The 18,310-nt window shown below is 33.9% G+C and overlaps 2 protein-coding genes across 6 annotated transcripts in view; one reads left to right on the top strand and one right to left on the bottom strand.

Annotated features, from left to right (window-relative positions):
- The window catches only part of LOC107586954 (tyrosine-protein phosphatase non-receptor type 4-like), a 48,675-nt gene extending 35,907 nt beyond the window's left edge, over nucleotides 1-12,768 (top strand). For 4 of the 5 annotated variants that reach the window (XM_016274523.1, XM_016274522.1, XM_016274520.1 and 1 more), the window contains 12 exons: nucleotides 3,060-3,219; nucleotides 3,311-3,391; nucleotides 5,055-5,111; nucleotides 5,381-5,537; nucleotides 5,639-5,811; nucleotides 7,110-7,200; nucleotides 7,285-7,346; nucleotides 7,443-7,589; nucleotides 10,363-10,491; nucleotides 10,571-10,719; nucleotides 10,831-10,966; nucleotides 11,658-12,768. In XM_016274523.1, coding sequence (XP_016130009.1) covers nucleotides 3,060-3,219; nucleotides 3,311-3,391; nucleotides 5,055-5,111; nucleotides 5,381-5,537; nucleotides 5,639-5,811; nucleotides 7,110-7,200; nucleotides 7,285-7,346; nucleotides 7,443-7,589; nucleotides 10,363-10,491; nucleotides 10,571-10,719; nucleotides 10,831-10,966; nucleotides 11,658-11,756 — 1,441 coding nt within the window. In that variant the 3' untranslated portion in view covers nucleotides 11,757-12,768. The remainder of the gene's footprint in view (nucleotides 1-3,059; nucleotides 3,220-3,310; nucleotides 3,392-5,054; nucleotides 5,112-5,380; nucleotides 5,538-5,638; nucleotides 5,812-7,109; nucleotides 7,201-7,284; nucleotides 7,347-7,442; nucleotides 7,590-10,362; nucleotides 10,492-10,570; nucleotides 10,720-10,830; nucleotides 10,967-11,657) is intronic. The other variant, XM_016274524.1, reaches the window with a different exon arrangement.
- A 1,445-nt stretch (nucleotides 12,769-14,213) lies between these two features.
- Nucleotides 14,214-18,310, bottom strand: part of LOC107586986 (keratin, type I cytoskeletal 17-like) — a 22,018-nt gene continuing 17,921 nt past the window's right edge. The window contains exons 3-7 of the mRNA XM_016274568.1: nucleotides 15,613-15,777; nucleotides 15,408-15,533; nucleotides 14,726-14,946; nucleotides 14,593-14,639; nucleotides 14,214-14,432 (exon numbers count right to left, since the gene is read on the bottom strand). Coding sequence (XP_016130054.1) covers nucleotides 14,326-14,432; nucleotides 14,593-14,639; nucleotides 14,726-14,946; nucleotides 15,408-15,533; nucleotides 15,613-15,777 — 666 coding nt within the window. The 3' untranslated portion in view covers nucleotides 14,214-14,325. The remainder of the gene's footprint in view (nucleotides 14,433-14,592; nucleotides 14,640-14,725; nucleotides 14,947-15,407; nucleotides 15,534-15,612; nucleotides 15,778-18,310) is intronic.

The following is an 18,310-nucleotide window of genomic DNA, read 5'->3' as shown; positions in this document are numbered from 1 at the left end:
AAATATATATATATATATATATATATATATATATATAAATTTTTATTTTTATATATTTATTTATTTTTATATTTATTTATTTATATATAAAATGTAAAAAAAAATTAGGCTTGGAAAAAACTGTGAATCAAAGTTGTCTAGTTACACGTGTCTCTAAAATATTCAATCTGCTAGAAATTGCTGTTTGTAAGGGCAAAAATCCTAGTCTAGAAATCATGCACAACTGGAAAAGTTAGGAACATTTCATAAGTGAAAAGATGTGTGAGAGGTCAGAGTTTGTCATATCTATAATTTTGCCATAATAGAAATGCAAAAAGTATAAAAAATTTAATAAAATTAAGGAAATTTAAAAAAAAATCTTTTTTTTAAATAATCGGAAGAATTTCTCTTATTTATCAGCCAGTATTGGATATTTAATTTTAGATGTTTGTTTCTTCATATTTAGTGCTAAAAATTGTATAAAAAAAAAAAAAAAAAAGCAAACAAAAGTGTGAATATACAGTATGCATTTTACAGTGTAAGAGTGAAAAATTACTTGCTATTGACGTTAAATTTTATTTTTGTTTTACTGTTCATTTCATTAGGGATTTTATTGCTTCGTTTTTGTTGCACTAGGATTTTTTTTGTATTCATTCGTAAAAACTTGTTTGGAGAAACAAACAAAATGTACAGTTTTGTTGAAGTTTAAAGTTGAAATTTACATTAAATTTAATACTTAAGTTTATAGTTTAAGAAGTTTAAGTTTTATCACATAGTTATTAAATTTAATGGGTAGTACCAGATTGGACTCTTTAAGAGCATTTTCTTATAGTAGAGAACTCGGCTTATTAATTTTATTCAACTCATGTCAAATTGAGTAGTTATCAATAATTCATACTGTACATTAATAATATCGTAATACCTAACATCAATCTATTGATTTAAGTGTTTAGTATTTTATTTCAATTCGTTTAGGTTGAGAATATGTAAATAATACATATGCAAATTAGGGATGTAACGATTCACTCAACTCACGATTCGATTCACGATTCGATTTGATTCATGATTTTTTTTTTTTTACTAAATGAGATTTAAGACAAATGATAAATTAAATGTGTCCTTTTGTTATTGCTTGGACAAAATGCTGCACGTTTCTTTGGGAAATTGAAATATAACACTATAATAATATACTAATATAGCACTTGCATATTATTGCTCTTTTGTTGGTTTTGATTGCTTCTATTGTCCTCATTTGAAAGTCGCTTTGGATAAAAGCATCTGCTAAATAACAAAATTTAAATATAGGCTAATGTAAATAACAAAATTAAATTTAAATTTAAAAAAAGCTCCAAATCAAATAAGTAACACAAATAAAATAAATCTCTTCATATAAACAAACTAAGGCTTTGTCTGTGCTTTCCATTTAAAATTAGAGGCAACCACTGCATTTTAATCATGATCCAAACAAAGATGCGGCATACATGCAACATAAGCAGTTTTTAATCTAAATTAGAGGCTAATGTAAATAACAAAATTAAATTTAAATTAAAAAAAAGCTCCAAATCAAATAAGTAACACAAATAAAAGAAATCTCTTCATATAAACAAACTAAGGCTTTGTCTGTGCTTTCCATTTAAAATTAGAGGCAACCACTGCATTTTAATCATGATCCAAACAAAGATGCGGCATACATGCAACATGAGCAGTTTTTAATCTAAATTAGATTGTATAATTTCGAAATTTGAAGCAAAAACAGAATGGTTTGACTTCAGCTTTGTGAAACTATACATAAAAAATATCTGCATGAAACCGAAACAGCAAACGAGCTGAATGAGACGCAGATTCACTCTCTGCCAGCAGGTGGCACTTAAAGCGTTTCCTTGGTTTCCGCTGCAAGCAAAACAGCGCTGCACTTATGAACTTTAATATGCATTATACAGAGACAAGATGAAAAGAAAAACTACAATCTAAACTGTTCTGAAGACAGTAAGTTCCCCTCAGACATGCATTCATATAAACTCCTGCCCCTAAATGAATCGTGATTTGTTTAGCATCTCAACCGATTTGAATCGTCACATATTTGAATCGATTTTCAACCAGCTCGCGGTTAATCGTTACATCCCTAATGCAAATACATTATACATTTTTAATTACATTTTAATTTTTACATTTTTCCTTTTCACAATTGTAAACTGGATTTTTAATAGGCTATTCTTTCTTGCATCTAAATTTAAAAGCAGATTGGACAGGTTTTAATGGGTGCATCCTTGAAAATTTGTATTATTAAAAGTATAAAAACTGCACAAGTATTTATCTGTAAGTTCCAAAGTCTGTTTCTATATTACATGATCTTAATTGGAGGAGGTGTGATATTTGTTTCTCTAAAAATGCCATAGATGGTGCTAAACACTTTCACAAATACTCCTTCATACGAATCATACATAGACTCTTACAGGAGTGTTTTCCAGACTTTATTTATTTATTAACATTTAATTGATGTTTTTTATGTATTTATTTGATTATATGCTTGCAGTATATATATATATATCTTGCAGTTACCGTTCCCTAATGCAAATACATTATACATTTTTAATTACATTTTAATTTTTACATTTTTCCTTTTCACATTTGTAAACTATTTTTAATAGGCTATTCTTTCTTGCATCTAAATTTAAAAACAGATTGGACAGGTTTTAATGGGTGCATCCTTGAAAATTTGTATTATTAAAAGTATAAAAACTGCACAAGTATTTATCTGTAAGTTCCAAAGTCTGTTTCTATATTACATGATCTTAATTGGAGGAGGTGTGATATTTGTTTCTCTAAAAATGCCATAGATGGTGCTAAACACTTTCACAAATACTCCTTCATACGAATCATACATAGACTCTTACAGGAGTGTTTTCCAGACTTTATTTATTTATTAACATTTAATTGATGTTTTTTATGTATTTATTTGATTATATGCTTGCAGTATATATATATCTTGCAGTTACCGGCTCTGACCTCTAAGCTGCACCGCCCACAAATGCAATACGTGGTGTATTCATGAATTAGTTTTTGCATGAATGTTTTTCCAGGTCTCCTGATGTGACGACAGACGAGCAGCCGCCGGCTCTGCCCCCAAAACAGTCCAGAAGAGACCCTCTGACCCACAACGGCAGATCCCAGTCTCAGCACGAACTGGACGAGCACCTCAGCGAACTATACAATGTACCTGCGACATCAGGAAAGAGCATGGTGAGGACAACACTTTCTTACAAACATAAACGCTACATGTGTTTGCTCATCTCTCGTTCATCGTTTGATTAATTTGTGTTTTTTTCCTCAGAATGGAGCTGTGCCTCATGATAATCTTGTTCTGATTAAAATGAGGCCGGATGAAAACGGGCGATTTGGATTTAACGTTAAGGTGTGTTTTTGGTTGCTCAACTACAGTTGCACTTTTTGGAAGCTGAAATTGAATATCATAAATCATAAAAAATTATCTTCATGTTGTTTCTGTATCTAGAATTGCTTAGATGTAGCAGATGACATAAAATGCGATTGTCTGCTGTTTAACGCTAACTTATATTGATATTTGATAGATATATATGATATTTGAAAATTGTTTGTAATTTTACAAATAAAATTGGTTAAATTACAAAATTTGTAATAATAATCAAATATCAATATGTTTATAATTATATGTTTAACATAATATATAATTAAAATTTTACAAAAATAAATAATAACAATATTTCATATTGTTGATATACAATTGTATATTTTAAAATGACAGAAACCTTACTGTATATTTATTAAATAAAAAATTTAAGTAATAAAAAATATAATACTTTCAGTTTTAGATTCTTTTATTAAATTATAATTAAAATGTATATAATGATTATGATAACCACAATAATTATTATTGTTATATATTATTCAATTAATAATTTATATATTATTTTAAAAAACATAAAAATATATAACTCTCTCTCTCTCTCTCTATGTATATATATATATATATATATATAATTCTATAATTTTTATACAGTATATGTAAACATTTTTATTATGTAATGTATACAGTACTAGGAACCACAATCATTTGTGTTTTTTTCCTCAGAATGGAGCTGTGCCTCATGATAATCTTGTTCTGATTAAAATGAGGCCGGATGAAAACGGGCGATTTGGATTTAACGTTAAGGTGTGTTTTTGGTTGCTCAACTACAGTTGCACTTTTTGGAAGCTGAAATCGAATATCATAAATCATAAAAAATTATTTTCATGTTGTTTCTGTATCTAGAATTGCTTAGATGTAGCAGATGACATAAAATGCGATTGTCTGCTGTTTAACGCTAACTTATATTGATATTTGATAGATATATATGATATTTGAAAATTGTTTGTAATTTTACAAATAAAATTGGTTAAATTACAAAATTTTTAATAATAATCAAATATCAATATGTTTATAATTATATGTTTAACATAATATATAATTAAAATTGTACAAAAATAAATAATAACAATATTTCATATTGTTTATATAAAATTGTATATTTTAAAATGACAGAAACCTTACTGTATATTTATTAAATAAAAAATTTAATAAAAAATATAATGCTTTCAGTTTTAGATTCTTTTATTAAATTATAATTAAAATGTATATAATGATTATGATAACCACAATAATTATTATTGTTATATATTATTCAATTAATAATTTATATATTATTTAAAAAAACATAAAAATATATAACTCTCTCTCTCTCGCTCTATGTATATATATATATATATATATAATTCTATAATTTTTTATACAGTATATGTAAACATATTTATTATGTAATGTATACAGTACTAGGAACCACAATAATTATTATTTTTGTTAAATAGTATTTATACTATATACTAATATGTATAAATAGTATTTTATACATTTATACTAATATGTATAAAAATAGTATTTATATAATAATATATATCTGTGTGTGTGTATAATTTCTTTTCATTCTTTTTTTCCTACTAAAATTATTATTATTTTTAAGTATGTATTAATAAATGTTAATAAATCTCTTCTTCATCCACAGGGTGGCGCTGATCAGAGGATGCCCATCATAGTGTCCCGTGTGGCTCCAGGAACTCCGGTAAGTTCATGCATCTCTCAGAGATCAGATGATGAGTGTTTTTATGTCAGGTGACATGAGTCTCATTAAAGTCACGAGGCGCTTCAGTAAACAGCAGCTCAGCCCGATGATTGATTCTTGATTTCATTCCCTCAGATGGGAATAATAAAGTCTGAAAGATTTGAAAATCAGGTTGTTATTTAAACAGACTGCATGAAATGTTGATTTTCGACTTTTGCTGTGATTTCTATGGCCCTCACCTATCATCTGTGACCTTTGACCTCTGTCAGGCTGATATGTGTATGCCGCGCCTCAACGAGGGCGACCAGGTGGTGCTGATTAACGGTCGTGATATCTCAGAGCACATTCACGATGACGTGGTTATGTTAATTAAGGCCAGCTGTGAGGACCAATCAGGAGAGCTCATCCTGCTCGTCAGGCCCAATGGTACGATCCGTCCGGACGGGCCTTCAAATTTGAATTTTAGTAGTTTCAATTATATGTGAAATCTAAAATACACTTGCTTTCTTTCCTTCCTTTTCCTTCAGCCATCTATGACGTGGATGAGGAGCAGGAGAAGTTGGATCTGGAGCCAGATTTCCAGTATATCCTGGAGACGTCCGGTCTGGAGCTGAGCCACTCAGAGGCCGATAGTTTGAGATACTCCATGCAGCTGCTGAGAGATGGGCTGTCCAGCGGTACTGTCGCTGCACAGTTTGATGTAAGTTAGACAACATATACTAATACATTATTTTGTATCATAATTATATATATATATATCGTTCCAAACCTGTGTATATATACAGGTTTGGAACGACATGAGAGTTAGTAATTAATTACATAATTTTTATTTTTGGGTGAACTATCCCTTTAACAAAAAATATTTTAAGAAATATTAGAAAATTAAACTTAAATTATGAAAATTTTTCTAAATAAATATTTTGTTTTTATAAATTATATTTTCATATATTAACTAAATAAATCAACATTTGGTGATTTTGTTTAATGCAAGTTTCTTACAAATATAATACAACTTTCAAAATGTCATAATATAAATTACAAATAAATAACATTGCTGGTCTTATGTGTCAGATTGATTGCTACATATATTCTAAAAAAAAGTTTATTTTAATATATTATTTTATATTTATTATAATTATTATATTTATTTAATCACTGTAGATCCAATATTATTTTTTAACAATGGTGTTTTAAGAAATATTAGAAAAGTATACAGAAATTGCGCAAATTTTAAAGTATTTTGTTTTTATGCATCTTATTTTCATATATTGATTTTTATAAACTGTTATTATATATTTATTATAATGTTATAATATTATATCTATATGTATTTAGTCACTGTAGATTCCTTTTAATGATTTAATAAATAATATTTTAAGACATATTAGGAAATTAAACATAAATATATATTTTTTTTTTATTAACTATAAATAGTCAAAACAATTGATTTTGTTTAATACATTTAATAAGTTACAAAATGTCAAATTAATATAATAAATTACATTGCTGGTCTTATGTTTCAGATTCATTGCAACATGTAAATAAATTTATATAAATTGCCAATTGTGTGTGTGTGTGTGTTGTGTACATGTATATGTATGTATATATATATGTGTGTGTATGTGTGTGTGTGTGTGTGTGTGTGTGTGTGTGTGTCATATCATTTTGATTTTCATTTCTGATTGTGCTGCTATCTACATCTAGAAATCTTACGTTGCACTGGGTTGTCGGCTGCATTACATTTTAGTCACATAATTTCCTGTTGCTCGTTTCAGACTGTCTCAATTACTTCCTGTTTGCTGAGCTTGCTGTTTTAATGTCATGAACTTGTACTAATCGCAAGCTTAATTTAGCCTGTTTATTAACAATCATAATGAAAATAATCGCTATGAAAATGAAACCGCTAATATTGCACAGTAACACAGTAAAAAGTCATGTTATTTTTGTTTAAAACGTAGGCAGAAATTGTATTTTGTTAACTTTATAATAACTTTACAGCAACTGTACAGGAAACGTCCTGGGATGTCCATGTCATGTGCCAGATTGCCACAAAACGTCTCCAAAAACCGCTATCGGGACATTTCACCATGTGAGTACACAGCTTGTTTTTGTTTTGGACTCAGAAATGTTTTCATGATTAGCTGGATGCTCATACCGGTTTATTTTGTGACAGATGACACCACTCGAGTTGTGTTGAAGGGGACTGAAGATTATATCAATGCAAATTTCATTAATGTGAGCATTCTTCGTTGATTATGGTTATTTAAAAGTTATTTTGTCAATGTTTTGTTCTTAGAAAATTGTCATCTGTATATATTTATGTGTTTTCAGATGGAAATCCCAGGTAAAGGTGAAGTAAAGCGGTATATCGCCTGTCAAGGGCCTCTTCCTGGGACCTGCTCTGACTTCTGGCAGATGGTGTGGGAACAGAGCGCCGCCCTAGTGGTCATGCTCACGACACAAGTTGAACGTGGCAGGGTATGAAGATATTTCTTAAATTTTAAATAAATAGAAATGATTCACAGACAAAGGTGGTAGAAAAAATTATATTTATTTATTAAGCTGTGTTATTTTGTGATTTAAAATTTTTTACATTTGAATAATTCAGTAAATGACAAATTAACTACTTTGCTGGACTTGTGTGTCAGATTTATTGCTACATATTGTCACGGATGCCTACTGCGGTAGAGTGAGGAACGAAGAGATGAGGGAATAACAATAATAACAGTCTTTAATAATCCAAAGGAACCAGGAACAAGCACGTAGCAACGGGGAACTGACGTTTAAGACTCGACACAGAAACATAGGGCAGAACACTTTAAATACACAACACAAATGAGGGAATGACATGTGAGGGGATCAACTAATAATGAGACACACCTGGGAGCAATGAACACAATCAAACACAAGGGAAAACTAGGTCACGGAGCACATGGGGAGGAAAACAACGCACAGACAGGTCCAAACTCCTGACCCACACACACACACACACATACATATATAAATATATATATATAGTGCACTGCATAAATGAGTACACCCCCTCTGATTAAATATAAAAGATGTATTTTCTTAATGATCACTAATATAATTCATAGAAAGATGGCAAAATTGAAATCTATTAAACATAATTTTAAAACTTAATAAAAACAGAGAAATGCATGCCATTAATATCTGTAAAATAAGAAACTTAGCCAATTTTTGTTTAAATGAAGGATTGCTGAATTGAGTATAACCTAGATTTAAATCAACCAAGTGTAATATTCTAGAACTTAATATGTCCTCCAGAACTCTAAGTATACTGCTCTGACACTTCTTGGCACTGATTGTACAAGTTCATGACACATTTTCACATCTGTGCTGTTTAACTCCTGGATGACCTCCTTAAATGCTCTGGTCTTTAATGGGATAGTGTTGCTCAGCTCGTCTCTACAGAATCTCTCACAGCACCTCAAGAGCGTTAAGATGTCCACTGAAGTATTTTCAACTCAGGAGAATGAATATCTTATTAAATGCCCAACAATGCAGGGAATGAGAAGAGGGTAGCATCTTCAGTTTCAGGTTTTTGTATTACATCACACAGTGGTGTGTGAATTCATGACAGCGTTGATAAAGCACAACTCCCTCACACCTTCAGCACTCATACATCCCTATAGAAGAGCTTTACTACCACTGAACGTCACTGTGTGAACCAGGCACTTCTCTCTGTACTCCTCCTCTAGCAACACCAGAACATTTAGGATGCTGTTAGATCCAAAATGACTGAATTGGTCTCATGAGACCAGAGTATTGATTCCCAGAAGTCTATATTTTGTAAATATGGGCCTTGGAAAAAGCTAAATGAGTTTATTGTGCTTTGGCTACAGTCGGTAGTTCTGGTGTGGATAAACAACCATGCATGTCACTTCTGCAGGCTGCGTCTTACTCTGTGAGATAAAGTGTCACTCTTTTCACAGCTTTTGCCGGCTCTGAGACACTTTCACAGTGTTTCTCCTGCTCTTTTTCTAGCAAAAACTCACTTATCACTAAATGAAAGCTTAAAGTGAAGACCTGATTATTTCAATTTCTGTGTTACTTTGGCTATATTTTCACACTTAAAACAATAATTTGGTATTCCTCTTGTACCATTGTCCTCTATTATGCTAAGAAATAAATCTCCTGACAGTTCTCTCTCACATGGTTTCATTGTTGTCAGCATTAAGTCTGAGTATGATTCAGTGGGCTATATAACACATAATTATCAAGAAATTACTTACCTTTAACAGTTTTGGTTCAACATACTTGCCTTAACCTTACACCAGAATTTTTTTTTTAATTAATTTTGTATTTATTTAGTAACTTTCAGGAGGGTGTACTCATTTTTGCAACACAACATTTTATCACTTTGATAAAAAAAAATTATTTTCTTGAATAATTTTAACATTCTTCTTTGGTAACTGATCAAGCAGACTTGCTGGAATATTATATCTCTAAAAAAACCATAGCATGTCTTCTAAGCAAAGAATAATTGCTGAATTTAAGTTTCAGAGGGGGTGTACTCATTTATGCTGTGCACTGTGTGTGTATGTATGTATGTATATATATATATATATATATATATATATATAATTAATAAAATTCATAGAAATACAACATAATAGAATAAAATAATACAAACTTCTGTAAGAAATGTTTCAAGTTTTAAAAATCCTTTGTTTCTATATACAATTTTTTTTTTAATGAACTATAGTTAGTCAACATCAACAATTGTCAATTTAATACATTTAGTAAATTCCATAATGTCATGAATGAATTTAATAAGTTACAAATAAATTACTTCCCTGGTCATACATATGTGTCAGATTCATTGCTTTGTTATTCTTAAATTTTTTTTAAATACCTTTAATAATCTGATCTAATTTTCTTATTTGTTTCTATAATCAAAATGTGAACATTTATAAACTGCTTTTCCTTTCTGCTAATATAACCATGACATTGAGGGCGGGCCTAAATATTAACCAATTAATTTTTGGCTTTGTGCATTCCAAAGCCAAATAATCCAATCAAATCCTGACAGATAAATCAAGTCCCGCCCTACATTACTTGTCTTTTAATATGTACACATCATATTACATCACTTTATGGAAGTTAAATGATATGAAAATGCCTTTTTGTAACTTTTTGCTTTGCTTTTGTCCTCCACGTGGTTGTGTTCTGAATTCCATCAGTGATTTTGCCAAGATATGATATATCTTGACATTTTCTGTTTTAGGTGAAATGTCATCAATATTGGCCAAATGTTTCGGCAAGTGGCACCTATGGAGGCTTTCAGGTTACATGTGTGTCAGAGGAAGGGAACTCAGCATACCTGCTCAGAGATTTGATGCTTACACACTTGGAGGTGACCTATCTCTTTAAATGTTTCTTATTTTTAGTGTAAATAGATTTCTGTGCTAATATCAGTTTGGATTTGTGTTCAGAGTAAAGAAGAAAGGCAGATTTGTCAGATGCAGTACTTGGCATGGCCCGATCACGGCGTTCCAGAGGATTCGTCAGACTTCTTGAACTTTGTCAGTCAAGTACGCAGCAAAAGAGCGGATGCATCAGAACCTGTAGTGGTTCATTGCAGGTCATGCCTAAAAAATGTCCTGACAGTATCCACAATCAAGATCTCATAAGCTGAAAAATACACCATAATGGTGAACAAAATGTTTATTAACTCCACCCCTTTTTCTTCTAGCGCTGGGATTGGTCGGACCGGGGTGCTTATCACCATGGAGACAGCGATGTGTTTGATAGAAACTGGTCAGTCGGTGTATCCTTTAGACATCGTCAGAACCATGAGAGACCAGCGTGCCATGATGATCCAGACTCCTGTGAGTAGTCTAGTCCACATTGCAGCTCCTTCTGGCCAAGAACCACCCACTTAGATAGGAAGAGACTGTTTGATTGACAAGTAATGTTACGTTTAGTATGTAGATGCGCATTTAAATGCAAAAGCTTTTTCCAAAAACAATTTATAGCAGTAGATTAATACAGACAGACTCTCTAAAAACCGCGTCAAACCAGTTAATTGAGTTGCGTTGAATTGATCCGCTACTGTTAACTTCACGTTCAGATGCGCATTTACAGTATGGCAAATGCTTTTCCCCCAAAGTAATTTATAGTTATGTCATGAGCTACAGGAACAATTTAGTTGAATTACTATTAAGTAACTCAAACAAAGTTTATAAATATCTAAGATTCCATGCTACAAACTTTGCAAAGTAATCGAACGATTAATTCTTCCCTTGTGTATTGATATTTTTCCCGCAAAACAATTTTGAGTTCTACTATGAACTACAGGAACTATTTAGTTTACTTCCTATTAAGTATCTAAAAATATCTAAGATTCGACACTAAAAACGTTGCAAATTTTGGTTAATCCAACGACTAGTTCTTTCATGTTGGGAAAACAGACTTTCAAAGATTGCGTAAAAGCTAATCTTATTGCGTTTGTGCGTAAATGCAGTTTTGTTTATTCATTAAACATCTGAGTCACTTGACATCCATTTTGTTTGTTTTCAGAGCCAGTACCGTTTTGTCTGTGAAGCGATTCTGAAAGTTTACGATGAGGAGATCGTAAAGCCGTGCGAGACTGAGCCTCCAGTCGAAAAGGAAGAATGAACGCCGTCCTTCAACGTTTCGGAGGTTCTTCTGTGATTTTCAACTACTGCCAGTGAGATCTGCGCTCAGCTCGATGTCGCCCCCTGCTGGAAGGCAGCGGACATGACCGCCTGCAAGCTAGAATACAGACGAAAAAGCACTATTGCACTTTACAGCGACAAACAATGACTTAAGGATTTTTTGTAAAAACAAACAAACTAAATATCAGGTTACTGATGAGTTAGGTACTGTTAATAATGTTAATTATTTGGGTTAGAGAAAGAAATTTGCTTTTGCTTTTGTGCCAAAAGCTGAAATGAGCCACAGTCCATGTCAGAATTAACTCTTGCAACTAACGACAGCACGTTTTATGTTTTATTTATTTGTTTTTGGGGGATTTTTAACCGTGAACTTGAAAGCAACAGGTGCTCGGCCCATTCTCTTCCCTTTTCCCGACTGTCACTGTATACTGTAAACGAATATTGTTTTAACGTTTATGTTTGAAACATAAGTTAAAATCGTTAACATACTTTTTATTTTTTTAATTGTCGAACAAAAACAAAGCTTTTAACGATACACATTTAATTAGTTTTTACCCTGGCACTTTAAAGATAGTCTTTCGTAAAGTACTTTCGTTACTTGATAAAGTTTCCATGGTAGTTCTCTCTAAATTTAGCGAAATTAACAGGCCACCAGCTGCGTTGAAAATGAGCCATTGTAAAGATGTTTCTTGCTGCCAAATTTCACAGCTGTTTGCCTCTAAAACTGATTGGTGTGTCGCTTTGGCTAATCGATATTTATTGCAAGGCTACGTGTAGTACGTAACGCATTTGTATCATTAAATATGCATCAGGCAGCTGTTCTTCTTTCAGATCCATGTTTTCCTTTCTTTGAAGCATTTTATTTAGAAAATAAAGCTGTGAATTTCACATTAGCTTTCGTTGGCAGAAACTGGATTCTCAATTGATAAGTATGGATGCAAATTAAATGTTTAATGTACGATTTAGTCTAGCGTTCTCTCTGGTTAGCGTAAAGATCATCACATATTCGCAACCAGCTGGCATTTGTATCATTAAATATGCATCAGGCAGCTGTTCTTCTTTCAGATCCATGTTTTCCTTTCTTTGAAGCATTTTATTTAGAAAATAAAGCTGTGAATTTCACATTAGCTTTCGTTGGCAGAAACTGGATTCTCAATTGATAAGTATGGACGCAAATTAAATGTTTAATGTACGATTTAGTCTAGCGTTCTCTCTGGTTAGCGTAAAGATCATCACATATTCACAATTGCCCATTTTCTTCCATGTTTACGATCAAATTTTCAAAACTTCTACTGTAAGAAACCGATTATCTTCAGATTTTAGTTGTTCATCTTGTATGAATAGTTTTGTGTTTTTCATTGAGAAAAATTATCTGCTCCACTCTCTGAAGATACCGGTTTAAATTCTGCTTATGATTGGTTATGCTTATCCATATCTCCTCTTCTCTAACTAGTTACCAGTTAGCAATTACCTGCAATATACTCAAAAGGTGGTCATAGTTCATTTAGTTCTTGCTATGACTTTAGAGATGATGGCATTTACAGAGCTCATTGGTCGCTTTAATGTTTTATTCACTGCAAGTGCAAAATTTAACGATCAATAAATTATCGCATTTTTAGTTAATTTTCTGCATTCTGAAAAGAAAAAATATGTAAGAATTATGGAGCAAAACGTTTTTAATATGACACTTATGAACATTTCCCCCATACAATGTTTTGCGGTGCCATTGCACAAATTATTTGGCATTAAGGACCAATCACGCCCACCGTTTTGAATGTGAGCCGATTTTGCTTCAGTGTACGTCATGATAGCGCAGCAGCTAGAAATTTACTACCGACTTTGCGTCGGAAGTGGTGGTATTTTTGTATTTAACAAAAAAACTAATAAAACAAAAAGGACAGCACTTTGCACCTGACTGTGGTAGTCAGCTGTGCTACTGTAGAATTTATACTGTAATTGTGTGATGGGGGAAAATATGCCGTTTAATTATTTATGTTGAACATTTTGTCAAATACAGACACCTGTGGGGGTGGGGGGCTCTTAACTACATAGTGTCATATGTGAAATACTTGTAAATACAATGTTATATATTAAAAGTGTTCTGAAAAGATAATGGTGGTTATTTTTGTTTTAGTATGTTTTTAAAATGTCAGAAAAGTACACAGGAAATTGTATGTCATGTTTGTATATCTCCCAGTTGTGTTTGTACGTTTGTGAGAGAGCGAGTACGTCTTTTGTACAAACTGTTTTGTTTCTTACTGGCGTACCTTTTGAAATTGTGCTTAATTAAGCTGACTCGTCTTTTGGCGCTTGTGACACACGTCAAATCAAATATAATACAGCTCAAACTTCTATTTTCGGTGTTGTTTTTGATAAATATCGACCTGCTACTAATACAGGAATGAAAGAACAAACACATTTAATTTCGCAGCTTGTCTTTTTATTTTATTTTTTGGCATTTCACATGAGATGTTGAACAGGGATAATTTAATCAGCCGTATTGAGGCTGAAAATTCATGCCAGCTTTATGGATCTCATTGCTGTCGTTTTTACTTTGTCATGACCTCAATGTCAACATCCTCTGTTCGAGAAACAACCTTTCCGTCAACCATCTCTTCGATTACTGTGCGAACACGCTTGGTCACCACAGGTTCGGCTGGAGAGGAAAAAATAAAGAAACATTGTAAGTTAAAAGCTACACAAATGCATGTAATTATCAACATTTTAATTGTATTTCAATTTAAATGATTTAAATTGGTTCATGTAGTATAATAAATTTTTTCCCCCAAAAAAGGACACCCTTTAAAAACACTTACGCTTGGGAGGAGGAGTTACAATCTCTACAACTTTGACTGTCTGTCTCCTGTAACAAAAAATGTAAATAAATATCGTACAACTTTTGTGATCTTTATAAAGACAACGTTCATTTGTTTATTTGTAAAAACTTACTGCATTATCTCTCCATCCAGAAGTCTCCTGTACTCCGCGATCTCCAACTCTAGTCTAGTTTTGATGTCCAGGAGCAGTTTGTATTCATTGCCCTGTCTTTCGATGTCCATGCGCACCTGAGAAAGCTCCGCCTCCAGCCTGTTAATGACGGCCTGCAATTGGCTGAGCTGGAGGCTGTACCGTGACTCTGTCTCTCCCAGTGTGCCTTCCAGTGCTGCTTTCTGTCAAAGCATAACGCATAGAAGAACGGTGAGGGTGCGTAATAAATTGCGTAAGTGACTCCCTCTAGAGCAGGGATCCTCAAATCTGGCCCACGAGATCCACTTTCCTGCAGAGTTTAGCTCTAACCCTAATCAAACACACCTGAGCAAGCTAATCAATGTCTTCAGGATCATTAGAAAATCACAGGTAGGTGAGTTTGGTCCGGGTTGGAGCTAAACTCTGCAGCGCATTGGCCCTCCAGGGCAAGATTTGAGGAACCCTGCTCTAGAGGCAGCTATTGCAAAATGTATTTTTTTCAACATTATTGATTAAAGTTTGTAGAAACTTGAGCATAGAATAATAATTAGGGGTGTGACTGTGCATGTTGGATAAAATAAGTCTCCTCCCAAGTGGTTGTAGAAATGTTTTTAATATTAAATTAAAGTTAGTATGAATTGCAAAGAGAAAGAAAGACTTTTACCAAGCTGAGCTGTGACTGTAGTTCGATCTCCAGGCTCTGAAGCGTCCTCCTAAGCTCGCTGATTTCACTGCGGGACAATGTGATGTCTTCTTGTCTGGTGGTTACCGTCTTGTTCAATTCGTCGAACTGTGGGGACAGAGATTTGAGGTCAATGTCTGAATGATCGTGTATGTTTTAGCCATCAAGAATAAGAACAAACACTTACTTTGCCCTTGTACCAGGACTCCATTTCTCTGCGGTTCTTATCGATGGCGCCCTCATACTGGTGTCGGATCTCCTCCAAGATGCGGGCCAGGTCTTGGTGAGGTGCGGCGTCAACCTCTACGTTTACGCTGCTGGAGGATATTTGAGCGCGAAGGACTGCGAGTTCCTAGAGAACAATGATATAGTTGTTAGCTTATGCACCTTTTCGTACATTGCACATTTTTCAAAGAATGGTTTGTTCTGAAAAGTGGCAATTGAGTATCCACCGCTGAGCGAGAGCGAGGTGAAGGGACGAGAGCTGGAGCTTGACAAGCTCTTGCGTGAAAAAGACTGGGTAACCTGAGTCATGGTTTCCGTTCCTGTTGCCTTTGCGCTTTGTTGGACACCTCTGACAGTTGCTTAATGGTTTTGGAGAGCCAAGGATCTTTTTTATAGAGTTTGACCTTAGGGGTGTGTTTATTTCAGGCTATTTCTGGGAATGATTATCGGAAAAGCAATGGCCCAGGACGAAGCCCTGAGGCACGCCTAACCTGACAAACACGATTTTATGAATAAACATTAATTCTAGGTTAATTCCCCAGAATTTAGTGTTTGATGTTTGATGATATTCCATCATTTTCATGCATGTGCATGCTATTTTTGTATAATATATAAAATATATAATAAAGCAATATATAAAAATATAAAGTATAACAATTTATTACATTTAAAAAATGTATATAAAAGTGCTTATTTTAGGTGTTATTTATTTATTCGAAAATATACTCTTTTAAATATGTATAATTATTTTAATATTTATTAAAACAGACCTAAAATAAGCTATTCATTCAATTTGAAATGAATTTGCTTTATGTCAAGCTTTATTAAAATGTAATAGGAACATTTTAAATGAAAGTTGTTGTGAAGGGTTTCCCTTCCACCTGTGCACTGACCGTGACTGTATCTGATAAGGATCTGATAAGGTTATTGCCCTGTTCGGTATGTGCAGAATGAGTACCCTACTAAAACCCGCAAGTTCACTATCAATGTCAGTACACACCCTTGATGATTAGATGTGAACGTATATGAGGAATATAAGCCTGATTTAACTGAATACAATAAAACAAGCTATACTTTAGTCACCGATTGTATGATGTTGATGCAACGCCGCTATTGCACCATGCTCTTTTAATCCAGCTCCAAATGAAAGTTTTGAAGGAAAATGTGACTCAGGTAATGATTCAGGTATGGGGGAAAAAAGAGCTCTCGCAAGATTTTTGGCCGTGGCAATGTGAACTTTTACTTTTCCCAAGTAATTTAGCGCCATTATAAACCTATTCGAGTGAAGCACACTTTAACCAGCCCAAAGGCATGTAATGTTTTCGAGTCATGTGTATCTGTGATTATATGTCCCAGACACACCGTACAAAGGTGAGGTACAATTACACACGTACAAGATCGTGTGCCTTATGATCCATGTGCATAATTATTTTGTCTTTCACCTTTCCCATTGTCAGTACTCTCTCACTTTCGTACCTGTCGTAGCTTCATGCCCTCATTCGCAGCTCCCTAATGAGGGAGTGTCTCATTCTCCGCGTTATCTTTCCACTCTCGCCCGCATAGCTCGCCTCATCCAGACCGAGTCCAGCGCTCGTCTCTGAGGCGGATGTCTGGCGGTCTCTGGCGTGCAGGTTTCGGTCCGCGCCTCCACTCTCTCCCCTCTCACACACTTTCCATCACCGCTTTCGTGCATCACCACTCCCTTCGGAGTTATGACTTTTTAAAGGGGTCATATGATGTTGCTAAAAAGAACATTATTGTATGTATTTGGTGTAATGAAATGTGTTTATGCGGTTTAAGGTAAAAAAAAAAAAAACACATTATTTTCCACATACTGTACATTATTGTTTCTCCTCTATGCCCCGCCTCTCTGAAACGCATCGATTTTTACAAAGATCATCGGTCTGAAAAGCGAGGTGTGCTGTGATTGGCCAGCTATCCTGTGCGTTGTTATTGGCCGAATACCTCAAGCGTGAGAGGAAATGTTATGCCCCTCACCATACTGTGATGCCTTGTCCCAGCCGGAGCCACAAGACAAAAACATTAAAAAACCCATTATAATCGAGGCATTTGTTGCATCCAGTGGGGACTTTTTACGTGTTGCATTGCGTCATAAACATAAAACCATGTCTGCATTTGTGATCGGAGAAATGACAAACTACAAACGCTACTCTGCACTGCTCAAAACTCGCGTTTGAATCGTCAGTGGCAAATCCTTTAAATATAAAAAACGTACTTACAGTCTGTGAGTCAGAACAGCCGGCATTGTAATCTACTCTCCCAGGATCAGGAAACAGTCCTCCATAAAATGTGCTGCACACATCTGAATATTTGGGTTAAACTGTTCTGGAACAGTGTTGTAAATACAACTTAACCACTGATTTCTAGTCGTGTCCTCTTTTGGAAGACACACGGCAGGCTAGAGTGAGCGGCGGCCGGTGGGCTTGAGAACGGCACGGCAGGCGGGCTTGTGGCAACCACATGTGACGACCCCGGGCTGGACTCCGCTTCGTCCACGGTGAAAGCCGATCCGGCGATCCATAGCGCAAAGTTGAAGTATTTCCTCAGCGACCAGCACAGATCAACTCCAGGCATGACGAAGCAGATATCGTCCTCTTTTGGAAGGCCAAACAAAGTAGTTTCACTTTCACAACGAAACA

Source organism: Sinocyclocheilus grahami, unplaced genomic scaffold (assembly GCF_001515645.1).
Source record: "Sinocyclocheilus grahami isolate Dianchi unplaced genomic scaffold, SAMN03320097.WGS_v1.1 scaffold87.1, whole genome shotgun sequence".
NCBI classification, from domain to species: domain Eukaryota; kingdom Metazoa; phylum Chordata; class Actinopteri; order Cypriniformes; family Cyprinidae; genus Sinocyclocheilus; species Sinocyclocheilus grahami.
Note: the sequence above shows the minus strand (reverse complement) of the source record. Positions and strands in the feature narration are given on the sequence as shown.